Source organism: Cygnus olor, chromosome 6 (genome assembly GCF_009769625.2).
Source record: "Cygnus olor isolate bCygOlo1 chromosome 6, bCygOlo1.pri.v2, whole genome shotgun sequence".
NCBI classification, from domain to species: Eukaryota; Metazoa; Chordata; class Aves; order Anseriformes; family Anatidae; genus Cygnus; species Cygnus olor.
Genome location: NC_049174.1, coordinates 26,056,085 through 26,078,434, shown reverse-complemented (window position 1 = coordinate 26,078,434; position 22,350 = coordinate 26,056,085). Strand labels below are relative to the sequence as shown.

General features: G+C 51.6%; 3 protein-coding genes across 11 annotated transcripts in view; 1 reads left to right on the top strand and 2 right to left on the bottom strand.

Moving 5' to 3' along the window:
• Nucleotides 1-5,055: 5,055 nt before the first annotated feature.
• Nucleotides 5,056-9,367, bottom strand: NIFK (nucleolar protein interacting with the FHA domain of MKI67). Its single transcript, XM_040561460.1, is given in 7 exon segments — nt 5,056-5,470; nt 5,473-5,623; nt 6,712-6,789; nt 7,243-7,454; nt 8,130-8,238; nt 8,942-9,067; nt 9,193-9,367. Coding segments are annotated over 7 exon segments (843 nt in total). The 5' UTR covers nt 9,313-9,367; the 3' UTR covers nt 5,056-5,423.
• A 101-nt stretch (nt 9,368-9,468) lies between these two features.
• Nucleotides 9,469-15,221, top strand: TSN (translin). Of its 3 annotated transcripts, none has more exons than XM_040561457.1 (6): nt 9,469-9,608; nt 9,688-9,781; nt 11,687-11,783; nt 12,478-12,593; nt 13,283-13,362; nt 13,702-15,221. In XM_040561457.1, exons 1-6 carry the CDS (start codon nt 9,543-9,545, stop codon nt 13,936-13,938), a joined length of 690 nt encoding a protein of 229 aa, XP_040417391.1. In that variant the 5' UTR covers nt 9,469-9,542; the 3' UTR covers nt 13,939-15,221. The 3 variants fall into 3 exon arrangements, with proteins under 3 accessions (XP_040417391.1, XP_040417392.1, XP_040417393.1); XM_040561458.1 differs by having other exon boundaries at nt 9,496-9,548; XM_040561459.1 differs by lacking the exons at nt 9,469-9,608; nt 9,688-9,781 and adding an exon at nt 11,348-11,597.
• LOC121072161 overlaps nt 14,401-22,350 on the bottom strand; it is a 49,252-nt gene continuing 41,302 nt past the window's right edge. For 5 of the 7 annotated variants that reach the window (XR_005821037.1, XR_005821041.1, XR_005821038.1 and 2 more), the window contains 2 exons: nt 22,242-22,340; nt 14,401-20,979 (listed from right to left, as the gene is read on the bottom strand). The gene's annotated coding sequence lies outside the window, so the exon portion shown is untranslated. Of the gene's footprint in view, nt 22,341-22,350 lie in introns of all 7 variants that reach the window. The other 2 variants (XR_005821039.1, XR_005821043.1) reach the window with 2 other exon arrangements.

Here is a 22,350-nt window from a genome sequence, read left to right as displayed (position 1 = left end):
TTGAACAACACGGTAAACGTACGCCAGCAGCCCACTCTGAACCGACCGTCCAAATCACCGACCCCAAATGGTTGTTAAAAACCAACTGACTGAATCTGCATCGTGTACTAATACAGCAGGATTTCATCTTGGAAAATTACGAGCCGCTGGGGAGAACAGCTGAGGCAGTTGTTCTCAGGACCAAACCTGACATTACACCCAAGGATAAGGCTCGCCTTAGGAGAGCCCGTACGGCCTCTGAGGTGAGCGTTTGGCACTCGCACAGCTCCGTCCTGCCCAGCCATAAAGCTCCGGCAGCTTCGGCGGCTGCAAACCTGGGTAGTTTGTTTTTCAGCATTTAGTTCAGAATTCCCCTTAAGCATCACCCCATTAATGAACTACGAGATCGTGTATTTGCATAGCAAAGCTGAGGAAGCAGCTTTACGGATTTGTCTTACGTTTCCTCAGCCCACCACTTCTGGGCAGCTCAACGGCCCAGCCTCCCCTGCAGTCAGCCAGGAAGCTCGTGCAAGCTCGGCCTGGCACCTGGAAGTCACGGCGGGTCCCTTGAGCACTGCAGAATCACAGCCTTCAGGTAGCTGTTTGCTTTTCTCCTCTGCCTTTCCCGTGCATCCACATCCACGGGCTGGGCTCTCAGGGCTCAGGGATGTGCTCCACATCTCCCTCATCCCAGCAAAACCACAGCACCTCCCCGGCACCCGCAGCCGGGCAGCACCCGAGCCAGGTGCACAGCGAGACCCGCCTGCTGCAGGGGCTGGAATCGGCCTGCAGGGACGGTCATTGTGCGAAGGGACAGCCAAAAACACGCACGCTGCTGTTTCACTTGAGAGCCAGCTCCGTATCCTGCCCGCAAGCACGCCCGCATACCGTGCGGCAGCTGAATAACCTACCGCACTGACCGAACGGAGAGGTAACAAATCCTCTCCTAGGGCTCCGCTTGTCTTCGCTGCAGCTCCCGCTCTCTGATTAATTCATTGCCTCCCTTAAATCCCAGGCAGAAACGCTTCTTTTGTTTCCTTCTTTCTCCCATCCCTCACAAAGCTCTTCAGTGCTGCGCATCCCATTTTCCTCTCTGCATTATTCAGCACGCCGAGCTTTATCGGGAAGCCACACGCAACAAACTGTTTGCAATAAAGCAGCCCAACGTTTCAAGAAAATCTCGAACCAGCATTTTCTCCCCTGATCAGAGCCAAGGCTTGTGTAGGAGCCTCCCCGTAGCGTATCCTCTCCCAGCACAAGAGATCCACGTAATTACTGGCCACAGAGACTCGGGTGTGTAACTAACCCGACCTCCCAGGACAGCCAGCACCTCTGTCCCTGCCATATGCTTAATTAAGGCTGGCTGGGAGAAGCGATGCGAGGCCTCGCTGCCCCCTGCACGGCACAAAACGTTTCACTTCAGCAGGTCTCACTCACGCAGTTAACCGTTTCCCCCCTGGCTCTGAGAGCTGCTGGCCTCGGGCAGGGAGGGCTGCGCCTGGATTTGGGGGGGGTCAGGCAGGCGCACGAGGCTCTCCCCAACACCTCCGACCCTGCAGCAGCCGGGGTGGTCCCCTTGGCCACGAGGCTGCAGGCCTGGAGCTGGATGTTACGAGACTCTGAGGGTTTGATCGCAAACTCTGGCAAAAGGGATGTGTTTGAACAGCTTCCTGAACAACGAGGGAGTTTGGGGCAAGGGGAGGACGTGCAAAGCGAGGACCAAACACCCCAGCGCTGTCAAGGGGAAGTCAGTAGAGGAGGAGTTTGCCAGAGCTCCCCCTGCCTCTGCTGGTGCTTCCCTTGAAGGAACCACCCCTCAGAGCCACAGTTCCTCCCTCGCACCACACGCTACTTGCAGACTGCTTTTAGCCTCGCTCCCCGGGGCTGCAGACATTTTAAAAGGCAGGCGTGCACACAAACAGGCTCGTTACCGGCAAGAGCAAGCGTCACTTGCCCAGCCTGCTCTCCTCCTCCACCTGCGACCCATGAGCAGGCACCTGGACCATGGCTTCCAGCACGCTCCCAGTGCACCCCGCGGCCCGGGCACCCCACGCGGCACCTAACAGACCAAACAAATACGGAAAACGTCAGACCACGACTGTAATTTCTAGCAGCCTAACACTGCCAAGCTCACCGACACCTTTTTCTCTAGGTTGGCTTCATCATTCCCTTCTCCCCTCTGTTTTTTCAGCCAGTTCTGCCCCTCTTTCCCTTTTTACTTCCCGTACTTCGTGCACTGGGAAATCCTGTGTGCTCCTCAGCTCCATCCCCTTCCTGCAAAGCAGACGAATCTGAGTAAGCGAGCAGACTTTGCTGAACACGCAGGTGCTTCTGAAGCTGGAGAACAGTACTACGTACACGGGTGTTCAACAAAGCACCTCCACAAAGCCACTCGGTACGGAAAGGCAGAGAGCTTGCAACTTATGCCTCGAGGACAAAATCCCCAGCGCACCTTTTATCCCTGTAAAAACAGCTCACGGCCCTACAGCCAGCGGCCGGGAGCTTCACATTGGTCCAAGCTGAACGCACGGATGACTGGAGAGCTGGGAAATGAGACTCAGTGCAAGGACTGGAGCATAACTCATGACACAGCACGGCTGTCCATTTGCTACGGAAACTATGCTTGGCGAGTATCAGGTGTCTGCATTTCTGCTTACGTGCATCTCCCAGGACAGCAGCGTATTAATAACACGGCAGCCTAAAAACAGAAACCATCTCCAAGAAAACTTACCCTTCAGCTGAGTTTCTCGCTTACTGACCGTTACTCTAACGGCTCTGAATATTCCTTCCATGAGATCTGCCATCTAAGCAAATCACAGATGGCCCATAAACGAGATGAAGGGAAAGGAAAATGACAGCAGCAAGAGGATCTTAAGGCAGGTACAGTTTTCACGGGTGCCTTCTTCCCATCAAGACTCGCATTGGCACATAAATCGGGAGAGAAAGCAGCAGCCAGGGTGCTGCGTAAAGGCACAAACCTTCTCAAGAGATCTGCAGAAGCACGCAAACAAGCCCCTGGGAGCTCACACAACGGGACAGGACAGCCCAGGCACGACAAGCACAACGAATGAAGCCGCAGAGCCCAACGTGGAAGAAAGCAGCCAGCTCAGAGGCACAGCCAGGTCACTCCAAACTGCTTGGCCTAGGTTTCGTTATCGCTCGGGAGGTCATTTCCCAGGGAACCTCACGCTCTGTTTGTCAGAGCAGCGCGTCCCCACGCAGCTGGTGTGTGCTGCCCCCCCGTGTCGGACGGCACGCCAGGCACTCAGCGCTGGACAGGAAAAAACACAACCACGCTTGTAGCTCATCTTGACCCACCAGCCCTCTTTACTTGCTCAAAAAAGATGTATTTTTTAAAAAAAAAGGAAACTGTCCATTCTGGGCTGACGCATTCTGCTTCTCTTCTGCTGCTCTCTGCTGCACGAAGTCCCGTAGCATTATTAGTTTTTTCCGGAGCTGCACGTGTTTTTCCCAGCTCAGCAGCGTGCGCTGGTATTTCTGCCAAGCCCTGCGCACGCCCAAGCTGACAAGTGCTTGGTGTCAGGACAAACTCTCCGAGGTGGCTTCCCCACACTTCAGAGTGACGAAGGGAGACTGTCTAATGCGAGTCACTGTGAGCACACGACTATTCAAGCGATCAGGCCGGACAGGATGGAATTAGCCGGCCGATGGCTCAGGTTTCTCCTCCTCTGCCAGGCGCCCACCTCAGAACAGCCGAGGAGTCAGCACCAGCCCCCCACCTGCGCAGTTGGTTGTTATCACCTGGGCTGTCCTCTGAAGCCTTCTGCCAAGCGTGACCTAGAGCCAGCGGTGCAGCAGCAGAGCATTTAATCTCAGGCAGTAAGAGATCAAGGCCAGGTACACGCCACAAAACTCAAATTAGAATCTCTGCGTTGCTCAGATTTGAAACAAAATTCCAAGTCCAACCGCACCTTCAGACAGGACAGGTTAAGTCCAGCAGTCACACGCAGGGTGTGAGTACGCCTCCCACGTTTATTCGCACCTCACCAACCTCCAAACGCAGGATCCTGTTTATGGAGTAGCAAGCTAACGCCTTCTCTAAGAGGAACGCCCTCGACGTGCGTTCTGTAGCATCTTCCCACAAAAAAAGCTTGAGAAAAATGCCTGTTGCAGGAAGTTTTCTAAACGCATCTCCAGCTTCCACACCAACTCCAGCAAGTGAAGGACAGCTGGGCAAGAGGCTGGCAGTAGGCATGCAGGTCATCCCTCCGGTCACGACGTCAGCCTGAGGAGTTTCCAGTCAGCTACGGCAGACTAAGGTGGGGCAGGAACACATCCCACTGCACAACGAAAAGCTCTACCGCTAGGGGCAGCGACCTGCCTTCCTGTTCCTGGCTCACCCACCCAGAGGCTCGCGAGGGTATTGCGGTGAGCTTGTCGCCCCCTGAAGCGGAAGATATCCTTGTTTTACTCAGGCAGTGAAACTTACACACAAGGAGATGCTGTGGGGCCTCAAGGACAGCCCAGGCTGCTCTGCTTAAGGATGCACCTTCTCAAAGAGCCTTCCTCAAGCTGAGAGCAGCTGTACATAGATAGCCATCGCCATTTGCTCCTCCCCAGTGTTAAGCAAGAAGTCCCTCTAAGGACAGCCAGGCTTTTAGGGTACTTGAATGTTTTCTGACCCAGACAACAGCACATTTACAGCAACTAAAACCCCAGAGAATTAGCGAGTTCCCTCTGCCCAGTCAGCCCAGAGGTAAAGGTACATCGGCAGGTGCAAGCCTGGAGCTGCTGCAGAGCGAGCGGCCCTTTACAGGAGTGTGCGGGGAATGAAAGCACAGCTTTGACTCCGGCTACGCCTCCAGAACAGCGACATTCTCAACAGCGGGGTACGCTCTCAAACAAGGATCTTTTGCCTGTACAGGGAACGGAACAAGAACCTTGAGACAGCCATCTTCCTCCGTCCCTTCTCACCACCCTCCCCCCTTCTAAATGGGGGGCAAGGTTCTAAAACCAACCACCTCCCCCCTTCTAATTGTGTAATTATGTGAGAGCTCACGTAGAGCACAGACATTCAGTTAAAGGGAGGCGCTACCAAGAGCCAGTACAACTAGCAATGGTTAAAAACTGTATTTTATAAGCCGTCATCAGTAAGTATAAAATACAGACCCCATCAGCAGGATGAGAACGGACAGCCTCACATGTTCTTTCAAAACAGGGGGTGCTGGAGACACAGCCCAGAACGAGCCGAAGGTTCTGGCACAACCGTAGGCATGTCGGAGCGCTAGCACTCGCGAGTGCAAAAAAATCAAGAAAATCTTCGCAGGCAGAGAAGACTGTAGCTCCCCGGTGGCTAAACAGGAGGGGAACCGTTTGTGAACGCGTTCCCTGCCCGTGAGAGGCTGAAATAGCCTAGTGAGACAAACTGAGCCAGGGCACAAGTTCCACCTCGCCCGTGTTTGAGTTGAGGAAGGAGAGCTTTGCTACAGCCACCAGAATTTTACGTCTATTTCTCTTTCTTCAGGTTCGGTTCTTTTCTTTGCCGTTTCTTTGGTCTCTGCACAGGTTTTTTAACGCTTGCGGGGGGCAGCTTGACAGTTATTTCGTTGTCCTCTGCGTCATCATCCGCTCGGTGAGCTTTCCGGCGCTCAAGCACTGTAGGAGTACAGACTGGAGTAGGATCCTGAAGAGATCAGAAAAACACGATTCACTGCAAAGCAAAGCATCTGCCAGAAAAAGTTGTTGGGGCCTCTGTGGTACCACAAGGCTCCTCGGTCCAGCTCTCCTGCAGAACTTCCATGTATTAGGGAAAATTGTTTTGCTTTCGTAATTATCTTTGGACAGGATTTCTTCAAACTACAAGTGCCATCTCCAAAAGAGTAGATGTGAAAACTAAATGTTTTCTAACGTATCATTACACCGATTGGTTTTCGGAACTTATTTCCTGACTCAAAGTACTCAAAAATCCGAGACCGAAACAGTCAGGAAAAAAACCTCAGTATAGTTGAGAACGGCATACAAAAATGCCATACCTGAGCCCACAGCCGAGCCGAAATATTCCAGTTTCAACATCTCAGTCATTTCTCAGAACTCGGTTGACCGAATGTGCAAGTTGCCCTGTCCCCCTCACAACCAGCCCTGTCCCCAAAAAGGGAATCAGAACATATTAAATAAATTATTAAACCAAAAAGTGACGAAATAAACACGTTAATGCCTTACAGGCCTTTCAGACTGTCAGCATCCCAAATCTCAGTCCCAATGACCCGATCTTTCCCTTCATCCTACTGCCAGTTTTCGTTGGCATTAACTTTCAAAGACTGGAAAACCACGACAAGAGAGCACAAGAGAGGAGGGACGCCAGAGTATGTAAGTGGGAGTACGCAGCATTAGATCGTATTCACTGCTCACTTTCATTTTGGCAACAGAGGCTGGCATTGGGCTAGCGCCGAGCAGCAGAGGCTGACAGCAGGCTGTTGCCTGGGCAACCTCGAGGCAAGCTCCACTAGTCAAGTAACAGCACACTGGGCAGAAGCCTTTGCTGCTGAATACCGCAAGAGGATAAGGAAGGGAGTGGGTCCAACCACCTTCTTCCTTTCAAATGTGTTCATCCTCCTCAAAAGAGGCGCTTCTGTCACAAAAATCTCTCAAAGGAAAGCAATACCCGAGTTTGGGGCACTGAAGTGGCTAGGAAGAAACAGCTGCAGACCCGAGACACCTGCCCCAGGGCGAGCGGTTGCAGTGCTGGGCACCGCCAGGTCTGTTTGGTCTTACCTGGCTGCTCAAGGAAACGCTCAGTTTTGACTTGGACTTCTTCACTTTCCTTTTCTTCACGAGAGGCCCCTGCGCAGCCTAGGAAGCGAGACAGGTCAGGCGAATCACTACAAACTTCCCAGGTGAAGACGTAAAGAGTCACCTAGCAGCACACAGACTTCTCTGCTTTGTAACTACTGAAGTGTTCCCACAGCAATCACCCCCCCCCACAGCACAGGGCTTGGGAAAAGCCCTTCCGTGACCCACAGACAAATATTAAAAACATGGGATACCCTCCGACTGTTTACAGCAACAGGAAAAAGGAACTTCTCCCTTTTGCTGTTCCTGGTTTCCTCCTCTAAAAGTAAACCCACACATACGGAGCGCTACGCTGTAATACTGAGGAGCTTCTACACAGCTCTTGGCATGCTTAGGCCTCGGTGTTACTCCAGGTCTCAGACCAGTTCCATGTGAGACATGATTTTCTTCTATTTAGCACATCCTTAAAAACAACTTTTCATAGAACGCTTGTCAAAACGATCCCAAACTTACAAATCCCGGGAAGCTGTATTTGATCCCCCTCTCAGCCAGCCGCTTCCGCAGGCGGTTCTCCTTCTGCAGCAGTCGCTTTGCCATCTTGGCCTTCTCGGCGAGGGAACGGATCTTGTTGTACCGCCTGACTGCTGGCTGAGAAGGCTTCCGAAACATCCTCTCGCTGTTTTTGAAGAGATCCTCGTGGACCTTCTCAGGAGGCATGAACTGACCTGTATCGTCAGCACAGGACACCAGGTTATAGCCCAGCTGCTCCTGTCACCTAACCCGCTCACGTAACGCCCTGCGGGCCCGCTGTAACATCACCCACTGCTACAGCAGAACGCTACCACAGCATTTCACAAGCACAGAAGATGGAAAGTAACTAAATGCTCGGCGGTAAGACAAAGGAGGAACAGAACGCTTTTTCACTTACACCCAGAAAAGAGTCACAGAAACCTGACGTGCAAAAACTGATGCAAAGGAATACGAGCGGTCATACCAACTCATGTTCCTTTACAAAGCGATGCCTGAGAAACTTGCTTGTTTCCTGCATCTTTAGCCAAAAAAAAAGCCTTATGTCTAACTACACGGACAGCAGCTGCAACAGTTACAAGTGAAAAAATTCCCACATTAAAGGAAACGGCTCTACAGCAGACCCCACCCCTGGCTGAGCCTTTGTGCTACACAATGAGCACGAGCAATATAAAGTAAAAACCAGTAGGAAAAAAGGGCTGCTGAGGATATTCTCTACACGTAAAGAAAAGCAAGAACAGCTCAGTCCCACAGAGAATCATGTTGGGCCAAAACTTCATAAAGAGACGAGATTCCCCCCGTAGTTCAAAAAGATATTAATATGCATGAATTTGCTTTTGCATTAGATAACGGACAGCTCAGTTTATACTTACACTTCAGCAGTCTTTCTGAAAACAGGTAGTTGTTCATTGTGTCCGCAACAATCTTAGCCACATCGTCAGATTCAAACTCTATAAATCCATAGCCTTTACTGCCTCCTGTCTGCAAGCAAGGGCAGAGAGAGAGCTGAAATGCTGCTTCGATACGCTAACGGCAAGTACTGTCACAGAGTTCTGTGAGGCCAGGAAAAGCACCAGATTTAGTCCTAAGTTGGTCAGATAGCGTTCCTTAACATACGCCCATGTATGAAACTGTCTGTTCATCGATATCTATACGTTAAAAAAAGCGCCACGCATTGCTGTGGCTGCTACTACGTTCATACAGCAATATTAGAACACGATGGTACACCCAGACGCGAGGAGAAGTTAAGTTTGTGGAGCACAAAGCAACAAGGAAGCTAACATGGAGCCTCCTCCACGACAATTTGTGACCTACCTTGGATTAGTGCTTTCCGGCACTTCTCACCTTCGGATATTTACTTACGGACGAAGGGTCGCAAAACCTAACGCGTCGTTAAGACCGCTCACTTGCGGCCCGGAGACTCACGTGCTATCTGTCAGCCTCGGACGCAATTTCCGAGTTTCATTTTCAGGGCACGACGCGATAGCGCGGAGCCCCCCTCCGCCCGCTCCCGGGACTGCACCGAGGCTCCACGCGGTGCGCGTAGAGCACGGGGAGCGGGCAGGGCCCCGCGGGGCTGCCGAAGGCGCTGCAGGACGGACGGACGGACGGACAGACGGACGGACAGACAGACAGACAGGCGGACGGAGGGGAGGAGAAGGGAGGGGGGCGCGGCGGGGCTCACCTTCTTGCTGCGGGAGAGGCGGAGCCGCGTGACGGTGCCGAACTGCCCGAAGTACTCGCGGAGCTGCGGCTCGCAGATCCCTCGCGGCAGGTGCCCCACGTACACCACGCCCGGCTGCAGCGGCTCCTGCGGGCACAGCCGGCCTCAGGGCAGGGCCCAGCACCGCGGGGCGGGCCCGGCCGGACCAGGCCGGACCAGGCCATGCCCGGCCGCCCCCCGCCTCACCCCACCCGACCGCAGAGCCCCCTCACCTCCTCCGCCCGCCGCTTGCGGTCCCGCCGCGCCTTCTGGGGGACGCGGCGCCGCGCCCGCGGCTCCAGGGACAGGAACGAGGACGCCGACGCGGCCCCGGCCTCGGCCGCCGCCGCCATCTTGTCCGCCTCCCCACAGCCGCCGGAACTACTCCTCCCCCCCCCACCCCCGATAGCTTGCGCGCATGCGCAGAACGGCGGGGGCGCTATCACTTAGCAACAGCGCGCGGCGTCGCCTAGCAACGCAGCGGGGCGGGCGGGGCCCTGCCTCCCCCCCCCCCGTCTCCCCGGCGCTCAGGCGGTGCGCGGGGCAGCCCGGCGGCGGCGAGGCCCCCGAGGCGGCGGGCGCCATGTCGGTGAGCGCCATGTTCGTGGCGCTGCAGGGCGTGCTGACGGCCGACCAGGACGTGCGGGAGGTGGGCGCCGGGACCGGGCCGGGGGCCGGGGGCCGGGGGCCGGGGGGGGGAGCAGGCTGACGCCGCGCTGTGCCCGCAGGAGATCCGCAAGGTCGTGCAGGCGCTGGAGCAGACGGCCCGCGAGATCCTGACGCTGCTGCAGGGCGTGCACCAGGGGGCCGGCTTCCAGCACAGTGAGTGCGGGGAAGGGGGGGCCCTGCCCTGCCCTGCTGCCCTCCCCTCAGCCCCCCGCCCTGCCCCCCTCCCTGCCCTCAGCCCCCCTCAGCTCCCTCCCCCCGCGCCCAGCTCCCCGCCTCAGGCCCAGCGCACACCCGGGCCTCGCCGCCCTGCCCTCCCTGGGAGCTCTCGGGAGCACTTTGGGAAGGGGCGAGGCGTGGGGGGCCCGCAGCCAGAGGTGAGTACAAGGAGAAGCCCCTCGCCTGCCGCTTCGCCCACCCACAGGGCGGGTGGTCGCTCACCAGCCTGACCTCCCGCTGGAGGCCTGGGGTTCCGCCAGCGACGGGCGGCGTCACGGGGCTGGCCTCTGCTGCTTGGCTCGCTTCATCAGGCCTGTGCTGATTTTTTGAACTCAGTAAAATCGTAGGGAGCGTGGCAGTTGCCTTGCATGGGTGTCAACTTTAGGCATGGTTTTACAACGTTTAGTAGCAGAGACCTGTGCCTGGCTCGGTGTGTTTTCCTCTTTTACTTTTTTTAAGTCAGGGAGAGAGCAGGTCCTGGAATTTGCAGGCTCTGAGCAAGGATGCGAGACAGTTAAACTGCCAAAAAGGAGAACGCTCAGCTTCCCGTTCTTGCGCTATCACAGATGACGAATGCAGGCTCAGTAGGCCAGGAGTTAACTCGCGGTAACGAGCTGTCAGCTTGTCAGGTATTTCACTCACCGAGTCAGTAATGGCTTTGGTAAAGCTTTGTAGCAAGGGATGGAATGGCAAGTAACAAAGATCGCTGTGGAGAAAATAGCGCTTGTCAGGTGTCATCTGCTTTGACTACACCTTGATGTTCCGGTAGCGTAGCGCTGCTCAGCGTCCATACAACTTTGCGATAGTTGGAGGTTTGAGAGGGCAATTTCCTGTATGGCTGGTTGGCATCGAATACCTTGTAGCACACAGTTGCTTTTCCCTGTTCTCCAGGGACTTGAGATGCCTCTTGGCTGAACTTGCTCTCCCTGAGCTTTACACCTGACCTCTCTGACGGGGGGGGGGGCAGCGCCCTCCCCGCAGGCAGCGCCTTTCCGTGCTGGCTGCTCCTGCCTGTGCTGGGCAGCGACGCTCAGCGTGCAGCCCTGGGGTCAGCCGTTTCTTTCGCTTCCAGTTTTGAGCAGCTGCGGCGAAGGAGCACGGACCCGATGGGTCTGTTCCCGATGGTGCGGCGTGCCCGTAGTTGGGGTCAGTAAGCGGGAGGTGGCAGTGTGTGGTGCGAGGCCGGGAGACCGCGTCCGTGCGGAGATCCGACGTACGTCGGGCAGGCTGAAGCCCAGTTCATTCAAATACAATAAAAGAGCACTGCAAGATTTTAAAACGGAGCGGGAGCAGTTCCTTTTCCTTGGGTTGCTGACGGCAAGTCGCCTGCCCGCTTGTGGCCTGGCTGCAGCTTTTGGTGCTAACCCTCCGGGTTGTCTCGCCCCCCCTTGGCAGCCCCAGTAGGGCCCGCGCAGCCCCTGCCCTTCCTGAGCTGGGCTGTCCGTTGGTATCTCCAGCCTGTGTGATCCTCCCAGCGATCCTCCCGCTGTTTTCTCCTGTCAGAACCCACCACAAAATGGAGCCTTCGTCCATGGGTTAAGTTGTATAGCAGCAGCAATTAGTCACGGTTAGCAGTGATAACACTGGGGTGTCTTGTCTCGGGTTCGAAACTGGGAACGGCGTACGTCAGGCAGCCCAGAACCCAGGAGTGTTACCTGCCCGTGACTCGAGGTGGAACTAGGAATTCTTCTCAGATCAACCTGAATGCCTGTAGCCTGCCGTGGCCAAAAGGGAGCAGCGTGTTTAAAGGAGCGTAAGCAATGCTGCCTGTTTTAGAGAGCTCTCTGTTTACAGATCCTTGCTCCTTGTCAAGCACTGAACGTTGCGCTGTTTCTCTTCCAGTACCAAAGAAATGTCAGAAGGCTCGAGAACACTTCGGTACAGTACGAACGCAGATGGAATCTCTGAAGACGAAGTTTCCCGCTGATCAGTATTACAGGTGTGCAGCACACACAGCCAGGCACGGATGTGAGCGCTGCCTAGGCGTGTTTGGCACCGTTGCTTTGGAAGAGTAATTTAAAGGTTTACGAGCCCAATATTTCTTTCTGTTTGAAAAGTAACCAGCAGTAGAGAAGCGTGAATTTTTATCAGCACCATTTAAAAATGCTTTTGCTCAAGCTCTTCTCCCTTTATTTTTTCCTTTTTCACTGAACGGAAAACATAAGAAATTGGTGTTCTATTGGAGCAGCCTGTATTTCTGAAAGCAGAGCATTTTCTGTCTGTAAAAGGCTGTTTAACATTTGCTCTGTTAATTTAAGTCGTTAGGTTGGGGGTATTTCTGAAACCAGCTCTAAGTCTGTCTTGAAATGGCTGGTTGATACTGCAGATTCCAAGTGAAGTCGTCACCCGTATATTTTATTTGCCGCCAGAAGGGGACAGTGTCTAGCAAGAACAAACCAAGGAGCAAGAATCTTGTCAGTTCAAATCTGACGTGCTGGGCTGCTGAGGAGCTGATTTTAAGCTGGCGTAGTTTTGATGAGCCAAAAATATTGCAAAGGGCTATGTGTAAAGGTGAAAAACATAATTGATATCTACTGCAGACATCTAAAATGCTCGTTGCCCCGCTGTCCAGTAATAGATGTTACTTTTTCTTTTCTTTTTTTTTATCCTTGACTTGGTGTTTTTTCCAACAGATTCCATGAGCACTGGAGGTTTGTGCTTCAGCGGTTGGTGTTTCTGGCAGCGTTTGTAGTCTACTTGGAGTCAGAAACATTAGTGACCCGGGAAGCTGTTGCAGAAATACTGGGGAGTAAGTTACTGTAACTGGAGAGAAAGTGCTTGTGAAACGTTCAGATGTTGTAGCTTGCAGAGGCGCACAGGGGAACAGCAGAGCTTATCTTCCCAAGAAATGGGTTCCAAAACTTACCTGGTATTGGATTTTATTACATAAACAACAGTTCCTTTTAGAGGGTGGGAATCAGAAAAATTAATGTGACAAAAATATTTATGCATTAATTAGTTCTTCGTTAATGAAAGGTACTCGTGCACATTGCCTAGTCTACCAAAAGAGGAATAAAATGATGACAGCTTACTTTTCTCACCTTTTGTCTTTGGTATTTAAAAAGAGGGGAAAACGGGTTTTTATACTGCAAGAGAATTGTTGCCTCCCAGAGCAAAGGATTTGAAAAAAATCAGGAAAGTATTTCTTTTTTTAAAAAAAAAAGGACTCCAGACATCATTCCTGTATATTAATGTAAATTCAGTTATTCTGTTAGATAGCTTTTTGCGTGTGCAGCTGAGGATGTATAAGATGCTAAATCAAAATGCTGCGAAGAAGCAGTAATTGTATCATATACAGGAGAAGGGTGACTTTTATTTTGCAGTAGTATTTCATAAATTTGATATTTCAGATTAGCTCAGATGAACAAATGCAAGTTCAACCTGCTGGTTTTGCTCGTGTTCAGTATCACCCGATTGCCACCCTGTTTTTTATCTTAGTTGAAGCTGATCGAGAGAGGGGCTTTCACCTGGACATTGAAGACTACCTTTCTGGTGTGTTAACTCTTGCCAGTGAGCTGGTAAGGAAGATATTCATGCATACATTTGGGTTGAAAGTGACCTTAAAAAAAATTTAAAAAACACATTATCCATTCTGAAGTTGTTCATATAAGTTACGGTTTGGAACACCTTAGTCTGAACTTCTAGCGAAAGGCTTGTCTGTATGCCAGAGTTGTTCCTCCCTGATATTTTAAGTTTTAAAGTAGTCACTGGATTGAAAATTCAGGGCTCCGGTCAGGTAGATGTGAATATAATTTAGCTGACTACCTGTAACAACCCTGCTTCGTTTGGTGAAGTAACTGATGGGAAGAGTGAAGTGATCTGGGTAGATCCCTCTGATGTTCTCCTTCCTCTCGTAGGCCAGGCTGGCAGTGAACAGCGTCACGGCCGGTGACTATTCTCGCCCTCTCCGTATCTCAACGTTTATCAACGAGCTGGATTCCGGCTTCCGCCTCCTCAACCTGAAGAACGACTCCCTGAGGAAGCGTTACGATGGCCTGAAATACGACGTCAAGAAAATTGAGGAAGTGGTTTATGACCTGTCAATCAGAGGACTCAATAAGGAGGCGACAGGCGGCGTGGCTGGAGAGAAATGAAGGGTGCTCGTTTTAACAGCATCATCGATTACCTCAGATGGTTGCCAAGCTAGGAGGCGTGCTAGCAAAGCCTTCCTACCGTAGTTTAGAAGAACCGCAGCTGAAAGCTGCTCTCTATTTTCTTACAAAAGGTGTAGTACGGGTGTTAGATCTCAAAATGTTTTGTAAAATCATGGCTAGGTTAGTGCAGCAGGCTCTCTGTTTCCGCTGAAATTCCTCCGTCAAAACACGTTGCTGTTCTGTGCACAGCAGCAGTAGAGGCAGTACCTCCCCGAGCTGAAATTCCCACTGGTTCCGTGGTGGTGTTTCACTGCCCTGGCAGTTCCGTGCTCCAGCTGCTGCTGCTCACACGCCTGTGAAGGTGTGTGATCGGCGTGCAGCTTGGTGCAGATACATACCACGTTTAAAAAGAACTGTAAATATCTATGGTTTTTTTTAGACACTGTTTTTTTTCTTTTTTTGTTGTTTATTAAATGCTCGCCTGCTTAAGTTGAACAGATCTGCATAACTGTTTATTAACCAGCTCTGTTTAATGGTTTCAGTTAACGTGTCCCCCCTTGGAACCGGTGTACTGCACCTGGGCACGTTGTTCTCTTTTATTTTTTTTTTCCCTCCAAGATACCTGCTATCAGTGAGTGCAAGGTTTTCTTAAATACCTGCTTCCCCTGACTGCTGTTTGATTTCCCAACACGAGTAAATGTTGAGTTTTAACACAATCACCTTAAGAACTCTGTGTAAGATTTTTTTTTTTCTTTTGAACTAGCAAAGTTTATGACTAGAGGAGTGTTAACTGACAAACCGCAGGTAGCATTTGAGTTTTAACAACCTATATAGGCCACAACTGTACCTGTTTCCTGGGATTAAAAAGAGAAATGATAGTTCATGTAGTAAAATCTTTGTATCCCCCAAAAGAGGGGAAATTGTTAGCTTCAAATACTTTGCATGTAAGATATTTGCAGATACCCACAGCCTCTTCTGTTCATGTAAATGGACAGGTTCATACCTCCCTGTGCGTTTGTTCTCTTGTCCTAAATGACTTGGAGTCTTTCCGTTTCCTTACTGCTTCAGGTGGTACACTAGGGTAAAGGAGGAAAAGCTCACTTGTTTAGGAGGAGGAATATTTCCAGAGGATGAACGTGAACAATCAAGCTTATGTGGGGCTTATTAGTGTTCCATTTTGTTGATAAATATTGCCCGTTGTTTCAGTTAAGTTTTTATTTTGTTTATTGGAAGAAAATGGTTTCTTGGTTACTTTGGCCAATAAAAGATGTTTTTTGATTTTGGCCGTTTGGTAACTCTGCCTGTTGTCTGATTATCTGATGTTATTTGCTTCCCTTCCTGGGAGCTTCATCTGAAATACCCTAACTCAGCCTTCAACCGCACCTAGAAAATAATGTAATTGCCAACATTGGTGGTACGCTGCTAAATGGAGCGCTCTCACCAGCGTCACGTGGAGCATGAGTCAAGCTGCAAATAGATTGGATAGTTTTGTGTGTTTTGTTTGTTAGCTTGTTTTTGTGTTGTTTTTTTGTTTGTTTGTTTTGTTTTACTTGTATAACAAGTTAAAATGGAGAGCTATGAAGGAATTTATTAATACCGCATCCAAGATGCGGCAAGGTTCATCTTCAGAGCATCTTACATTTAATGTTTGCCCTCATCCATTGTGGCGTCTGTCACGTAGCAGAGGCAGACAATATTATCCCTCCATCACAGCTGAAGAAAATGAGGGTGTAGCTTCCTGAGCCCCTTGGCACGGAGGCCAGGTTTTAAAGTAGCTCTTTGTTCTTACCCTCTGCCGCTGTTTGCTTCTTTCTCACTTAACCCCTGTGGAGGTGGGAGGAAGGAAGGAACTTGAGCCAGTTTACTGCCAAAACCAAATGCTCGTGAAACAACGCCCTGAGGCTCCGAGACGGGGCTTTGCAGACCAAGGTCACACAGGAAACGGGGGGGAGCAGGGAAATTGGAGAGGTTTCCTCAGCATCGGTCCGGCGTCTCTCAGGTCGGAGGACTCCTGCCACGCGGGGCTGGGGCGTGAGGCCGTGTGGCAGGTTTCTGGTTGCAGGACACGTGTGCCTTACGGCTGTGTGCTGGCTCGTGTCCAGGGGGCTCTGGATGCATTTGGTCACGCAGCAGGTCTGCTTCCTGGCGTGGGATCCCGTGTGCTTAACGAAGCTTCTCAGCAGATCCTAGGGCTGCCAGCTCTTGTATCTGATGTGGTTTCTTGTAGCTGGTGAGAGGCAGCAGTGCTGTGCCACGGGTGTGGGCATGCAGATACGATACTGGAGGAGGGATGACTGGAAGAGCAAGTCTCTTAGGGCTTACGAAACGTGCAAGTTGTGGCATCTTCCTGGCCAAGGCACCGCGAAGTGCAAGTGCCTGAGAAGGGGACACCCCAGTGTTGTGTTCCTCTAGGGTGTCTAGGAAAGCTCTTGTTCTTCCCTGTTTCTAAGGTTGGGGAGAGCCTGGTGGCCTCCTCTGGAGAAGCGTTATTTGCAAGGGGCAGGCTGTGTAGTGTATTCCCAAGTCTGGGGAAGGGAAAAGGAACCGGCAAGCTTTCTGCCTAAGCTGCATCAGGGAGAGCTGGGAGCGCGCATCTTTCTGCAGCTTCCTCTGGACAGAGAGCCCGTAGGACCTCCTGGCCTTGATGGTGAATCTGCGCATTGCCCTGGTCCTAAATAAGTTGTCTTTCTGTCTCACAGGCGGGAGCAGAGGAAAGAAGGGAAGAATCAGATTTAATTAGGGCTCTTCTCTGACCCTTCCCTTTCCCAGGGGTGTCAGAGCAGGTAGCCGGTGGGAAGCGGCAAGGAGAGAGCTCTGAAGGCTGCAGAAGCTCGGTGGCTCATAATGGATCAGATGTTTGAACTCTAAACGAGTAACTCCTGTTTGGTATTGAACACTGCTGGCGGCGGGGAGGGGGTGAGTCAGTGCAGGAGCACTGGAGAGTCTGACTCAACGGCCAGCACAGCTCTTCTGTGAAGCACTTCAGCCCCAAGTGTGTTCCAGGGAGTGCTCTTTTGGATCGTCTTTGTATTCACGCGCAGCTTTTTTTCCCCCATCTTGACGTCATTTCTCTGTGTCTTCTTTGCCTCAGTAAAAAGGGCACTCAAATAGTTGATTAACTGTTCTTTATTTATAGCACTGCCTGTTCCATCCCTGCAGATCAACGCGAGTGCTGACCTGAAAGCAGTCAGGAAACGGGCGAGCAGCGCGGTGGCACAGGATGCCACGCAGACCTCGGGGTGGTTGTTTAACTGCCTCTGCTGCTGGGATTGACAAACCGCAGCCCAAATCCAGCAACCTCTTTAAGCTGGCGATTGTTAAGGGGCGTTATCACCTCCAGACTGCCCTTTGCTGGTGCCAGCGCACGTCTTTGTGCAGTGAACTGGATTAAGGAGCTGATCTAGCTGAAACAACCCCTGTTTTTCAGCGGCGCTTGCTCCCAGCCTGGTTCACCACGCAGTGCTGCACACGCTGTGCCAGCACGCGGAGGGAGGCTCCTTCCTCTCTACCTGCGGTGCCAGCTGTACGTTCACTGAGCTGTAACACTACCTGGTAAACTGTCCGCGTTTCTTCTTGCAGTAACTTAACTGCTTCCAGTTCTGTTAGGATTGCCGAGGATTTTCTGTCTGGGCAAATAACGTGCCTGCCTTTTACTGCAGAGTGATGACTCCGGTGCTGTAGAGCCTCGCTCCCGTTTTTCAGCTGGTAAGGTCGTTACATGCCAAGGCAATTAACAAGAGCTGAAAGTAAACACAGATGGACGACTCCTGGGGTCTGCCTGTGGATCCTGACCTCCGCTACCCGCCAGCAGTCCATCTCCCCTCATTAAAGCACTGTCTGCTGCTGGGGGATGTGGCGCCCCTGTGCTGCAGTGTGGGGGCTGTTCAGAGCCTGCTGAATCAATCCATGGAGCGTCATTAAGCGAGGGTTTGAGTCTGCAAGGAGCTGTCCTTTACAGTGCAGCGTCTCCTGTGCACGTGGGTCAGGCACGAATTATCTGAAGATGCTTTTCTCCTTGCAGGTTTTTCTGCCTGTGTTTGTTGTCACTTCAAACTGCGTCACTTGGGGCGTTCTCTGGGCAGCCACCGCTGGAGGACTGCCCTGCCTGAGGGGAACATGACTGTCCTAAAACCAGCCCTTTCTTGAGAGAAGGGGGAGCACGCTGTTTGTCACACCGCTCGTTCACCTGCACCTTCACACTGTGGGTGTACAAATGTCTGAACTGCTTCTGTTGGGGAAAATGTAAGACCCTGAAGCCTGTAAGTGTGCTGCCTGCTCTCCGGGAAGCCTGCTGGCTCCTGCCCTGGCAGGGGGAGCTGTCTGCCCTTCTCCCGGTCTGCACCAGGGCCCTGTGCAGCTCCCGCCAGCTGCTGTGCAATCTGCTGACCACATCAGGCTGCTGGCAACTGTAAAGGTGCTGCAGAAAGCCTAAGGGGGAGAAAAAATTTGATCCTTCACCCCCGGTGAAGGAAGGACCTGAGGAAGGACCTCGGGCTATAAAGGCCTCGTGCTCTTCACGTGTTTCGGCTGCTCCAGACCGTGGGATCTGACGTGTGTGTGACTGCCTTGTGACCTCCAGGCTCCCCACCCTCATCTGCCAGCCCTCCCGCAGCACCCAGAGAGACATCTCGTGACGGTCCCCCCAGGACGTGACTGGCATCACAAGGGAGGTTCCTGTGCTGGGAGGACGGGTTCGAACCCAGCGCCTGGGGCTCCACCACCGCTGGAACAAGGTTCCTTTGTCTGCTCCTATGCGGGGCACCTTCCCTGGAAGGCTGGCTTGCAGCCTGGGTCTTCTCCCAGGCAGCTGGAAATTTCTTCCAGGCATACGAAGCCTGCGCTGGTAGAGGTAGTGCTAGAGCAAAGTTTGGGCTGAAGGGGTGCTAATTATCGTTACATTCATTGCTGCCAATGCACCTAGAGCCTACTACTAACTAACTATATAACTGCTCCAAATCAGGCCTGAGCAGAGATCAGCGCTGGAGGATGTTCTCTGCCTGTCTTCTGATTCCTCGTCAGGATTCTTCACTCTCTGTTGAAGAGGACCCTCCGTGTCCCTGTCGCTCAAGTTTTCCATCCATGGTGGAGAAGGGTTTTCCTCAGAGGACTGCCTTCAGCTTCCTGAAGGAGACGGTGCTGTTTTTTTTTTTCTTCTTCTTCTAATGAGTGCCTTAGGAATTACCTGGAATCCCTAAACTGTGCGGTGGTATTCTCAAAACTTTATTTTTTTATTGCCTGTACATCTCCAGTCAAATTGATATTCTGCAGCAGTCTCCGTGAGAAACAAGGCAATTCCTTTGCCTGCCTGACTTTGGTATGACTTTTTGCTCTGTCACATTCCCAGTAGTGACAGAAGGGGACTCAACAGTGATACTGAGATGTGTATCTGATCTCTGCCAGGCTGTTGCTTTTGGTTCCCAGCTTTTCTAATTGTAAGTTGGAAGAATTCAGCCTGATTGCAGATGAATCTCAGCTGATTTCCAGCATACATTTATGAGGAGCCAAGGCTGACATCCCCAAAAGACAGTCGTTACAGCTGCCTGATACATGAGCCCTGAAGGGCTATCTTGGACGTGGTGCTAGAAGAGTTGAATTCTCTTCCTTTTGAGGATGCTGGGGACGAGTGCAAGAGACGGTGCAAGATTCCCAGACTCACCTTCTGGAGATCTGGCTTCCTGGGACTTTAGCTCCGTAATATTTTCATGTGCATCAAATGATCAAATGACTGAAGTTCCCCGCAGGCAGGAAACATGAGATCATCTCAGAGCTTTTTTTTCACAGGATTTAGGATGTGCTGAGGTCAGTCCCTGTCTCCAGTGACAGCTACAATAGCTTCTTGCTGCCAGACCAAAGCTGGTGTTCCCTTTCAGATGCATTCCAGATCACATCGCGGAGACCCGTGACAAACCTCACTTCTCTTAAGGACAGCCATGACTGTACCAGAGGATTTAGCCCCGGTAGCTTTGACAGCACAAACCTGACCGAACCAACTCTGGCTGCAGGCCCTGCCCTATCAAAGCCACGGCCTGTAACTGCTGATCCCATACCTGTGTTCCAGAACTGGACCTGAATTTCCCAGCCAAAATAGCATTCCTCCAGCACCTGTTGGATGACCTCCACCCCAAATGTGTGTCCCCTGTCAACTGTGGGGAGGGTCTCATCAGATTCACTTCTGTGGCTCAATGCTCCGAGGGATAACAGCAAGCCTCTGTCTCTGCTAGGGTCTTCTGTCAGTACCACTGCATGTTTTCTTTCACTATAGAAGGGAAGATCTCTATTTGTTCCCTAAAGCAGATATCTCTGCTTCCTAAAGCATTTGCTCTTCATCTCCCCACGTTTTCTCAGGCTGTCCCACCCAACATGCTGACTCTTAAAATGGATTTTCCTTCCTTTGGTACCTGATCTCACTGGTGTTGTCCTTTTTTTTAGCCTTTTGAGCTAAAAACTGCGGAAACTCTATGAGAAAGACTGCCGCTTTTTTTTTTTTTCCCTTCCTGATAAGTGACCAGTTGACTTTCTTATTTTTTTCCCCTAACGTAGTACTTCAGAGAGGGCGTCTTCCTTCTGGCCTGCACATACTAGCAAGGTAAGTGCAGTTGGAAGGAGTCTTGAAAAGTAACCTTAGTATTGTCAGTCATTAATTTTTAGTATTGTCATTTATGAATTCTAAGAGGTGTAAAAATACTGTAGAGCCCATGAAGGCCAGTTTGGAACAAATAATTACTTCCTGGGCTTGTAGACAAACCTGTTCCCAAGTGCCATGGGTTACAACAGCATTTTGTCAGGTTAATCAGAAATGGAAAAATACAACGAAGCTAAACTCTAGGGCTGTCAAGTAAGACGTGTACGTGTGATACTGAAGGACCTGGAACTTCCCAGGAGAGGGATCATCCAGGTTCGGAAAGGTGCCTGAGGATTATGGAAACTTACTGCCTCGTTAGTGTGCTGACACCGCTCCCCCTTCCTGTGCAGGCTCACCCCACAGCACCAGTGCTCGCAGGGCCAGAGGGATCGTTCTGTGCTTGTGCTCCCTTTCAACACCTGTAATTTCAAAGCAGGCAAGCAGCTGAGTACACACTGGATACGTAAAAGATAAATAACATTCAAAACACAGCCTCTGCCTAGTCTGACAGGTTCCACAATCAGTCTGTCGCTTGCCATAGCAGGCTGGCCCAGATCAAAGAGCTTGTACTGCTCCCTGGCCGCGGGTTTTTTAGGACAGGGCTACAGCACCGAGTACACGTCCTGTTTGTAACTCAACAGAGGGCAATTATTTACGGACCTTCTTTGGGGGAGTTTGCCTGGTTCAGAGGAAATAGGCCCTGTTTGCTACCAGCCTAGCTGGCAGGTGTTTCCTGTGATACCTAGAAGAACCCTGAAAAACTGAACAATCATCCAAATGCAAGATTGATGCTAAAACGTAGACCTCTTACATCTACTTATTGTTCTCTAACCTTTTGGAACAGCCAGGGTGACTGGAGATATCTCGATATAAAGGTACGACTGTGCAAACAGTTCGCGGCTGGTTTTGATTGTGAATTGGAGTGGTGAAAACCATAGCGCTGGAAAGTAATCGAAAACTTCCCAGAAAGGAGCAGCTTTCTGTGGCTGTGAAAGCCACTTGCTGTTTGGATAAATTATTAGGTTACTGTGCTTATGTCTTCTCTTAACACGACTGCCATTGGAGGGAATGAAGAGAAGGCAGCTGCGCCCTTTTGATCTGGGAGAGAAAAGGAAGGTGCGACAAGTTGTTGCTTTGTGCCTGTCGTGGGAGAGGAGCTGGAAGGCTGCTAGATGCGGAGCTGTCAGGAGAGCCTCAGAGAAATCTTCCTCCAGCAGCTTCTCTGCTTATGTGACAATTCATTTGAAAAACAACAAATCATAAAAGCTATCTGTGCTATTCTCTGGCCGTTCAGTGCGTATTTTGGGGAACAAACAATTTGTTGTCTAACAACCAGAAATAGCTGGGGGGACTCCGAGCCACTCAAGGGAGCCAGGCGGCTGCCCTGGCAGGCATTTTGCCAGCTGCCGCTCGCTGCGGCGCTCAGCTGTGTGCTGCCACCCTCGTCTTGGGTACGTGCTTGCAAAGCCTCCAGATGATGCGGAAACTCCTGCTTCCTCAAGGACAAAATGAAGCACTGAAGATGACGAGGAAATGCAGCCAGTAAGCACGTTGCACTGACCGTGTCTGACTCGGTGTCTGGAGCAGCATATAACAAGCCCCAGCTGCTGTGGCAGAGGGACAAAGAACGGGGATGCGGTTTGGTGTTGGGTTGGCGGTGACCTTACAGGACTAGGGCTACCTCCGCAAAGGTCTGCCTCTGTCTGCCTTCGTCTGTGGGCTCGCTGGTGCTAGCTGATCTCTGGAGAAATACACAAATACGTTCCCAGCGTGGATCCTCCTGTAACAGA

Excerpts from the sequence above, each read along its gene's own strand:
- TSN (XM_040561457.1), top strand. The coding sequence starts at position 9,543 with ATGTCGGTGAGCGCCATGTTCGTGGCGCTGCAGGGCGTGCTGACGGCC. Across the intron at positions 9,782-11,686 it reads GGGGGCCGGCTTCCAGCACA|TACCAAAGAAATGTCAGAAG; the intron begins GTGAGTGCGGGG and ends TTTCTCTTCCAG. Across the intron at positions 13,363-13,701 it reads TAACTCTTGCCAGTGAGCTG|GCCAGGCTGGCAGTGAACAG; the intron begins GTAAGGAAGATA and ends TTCCTCTCGTAG.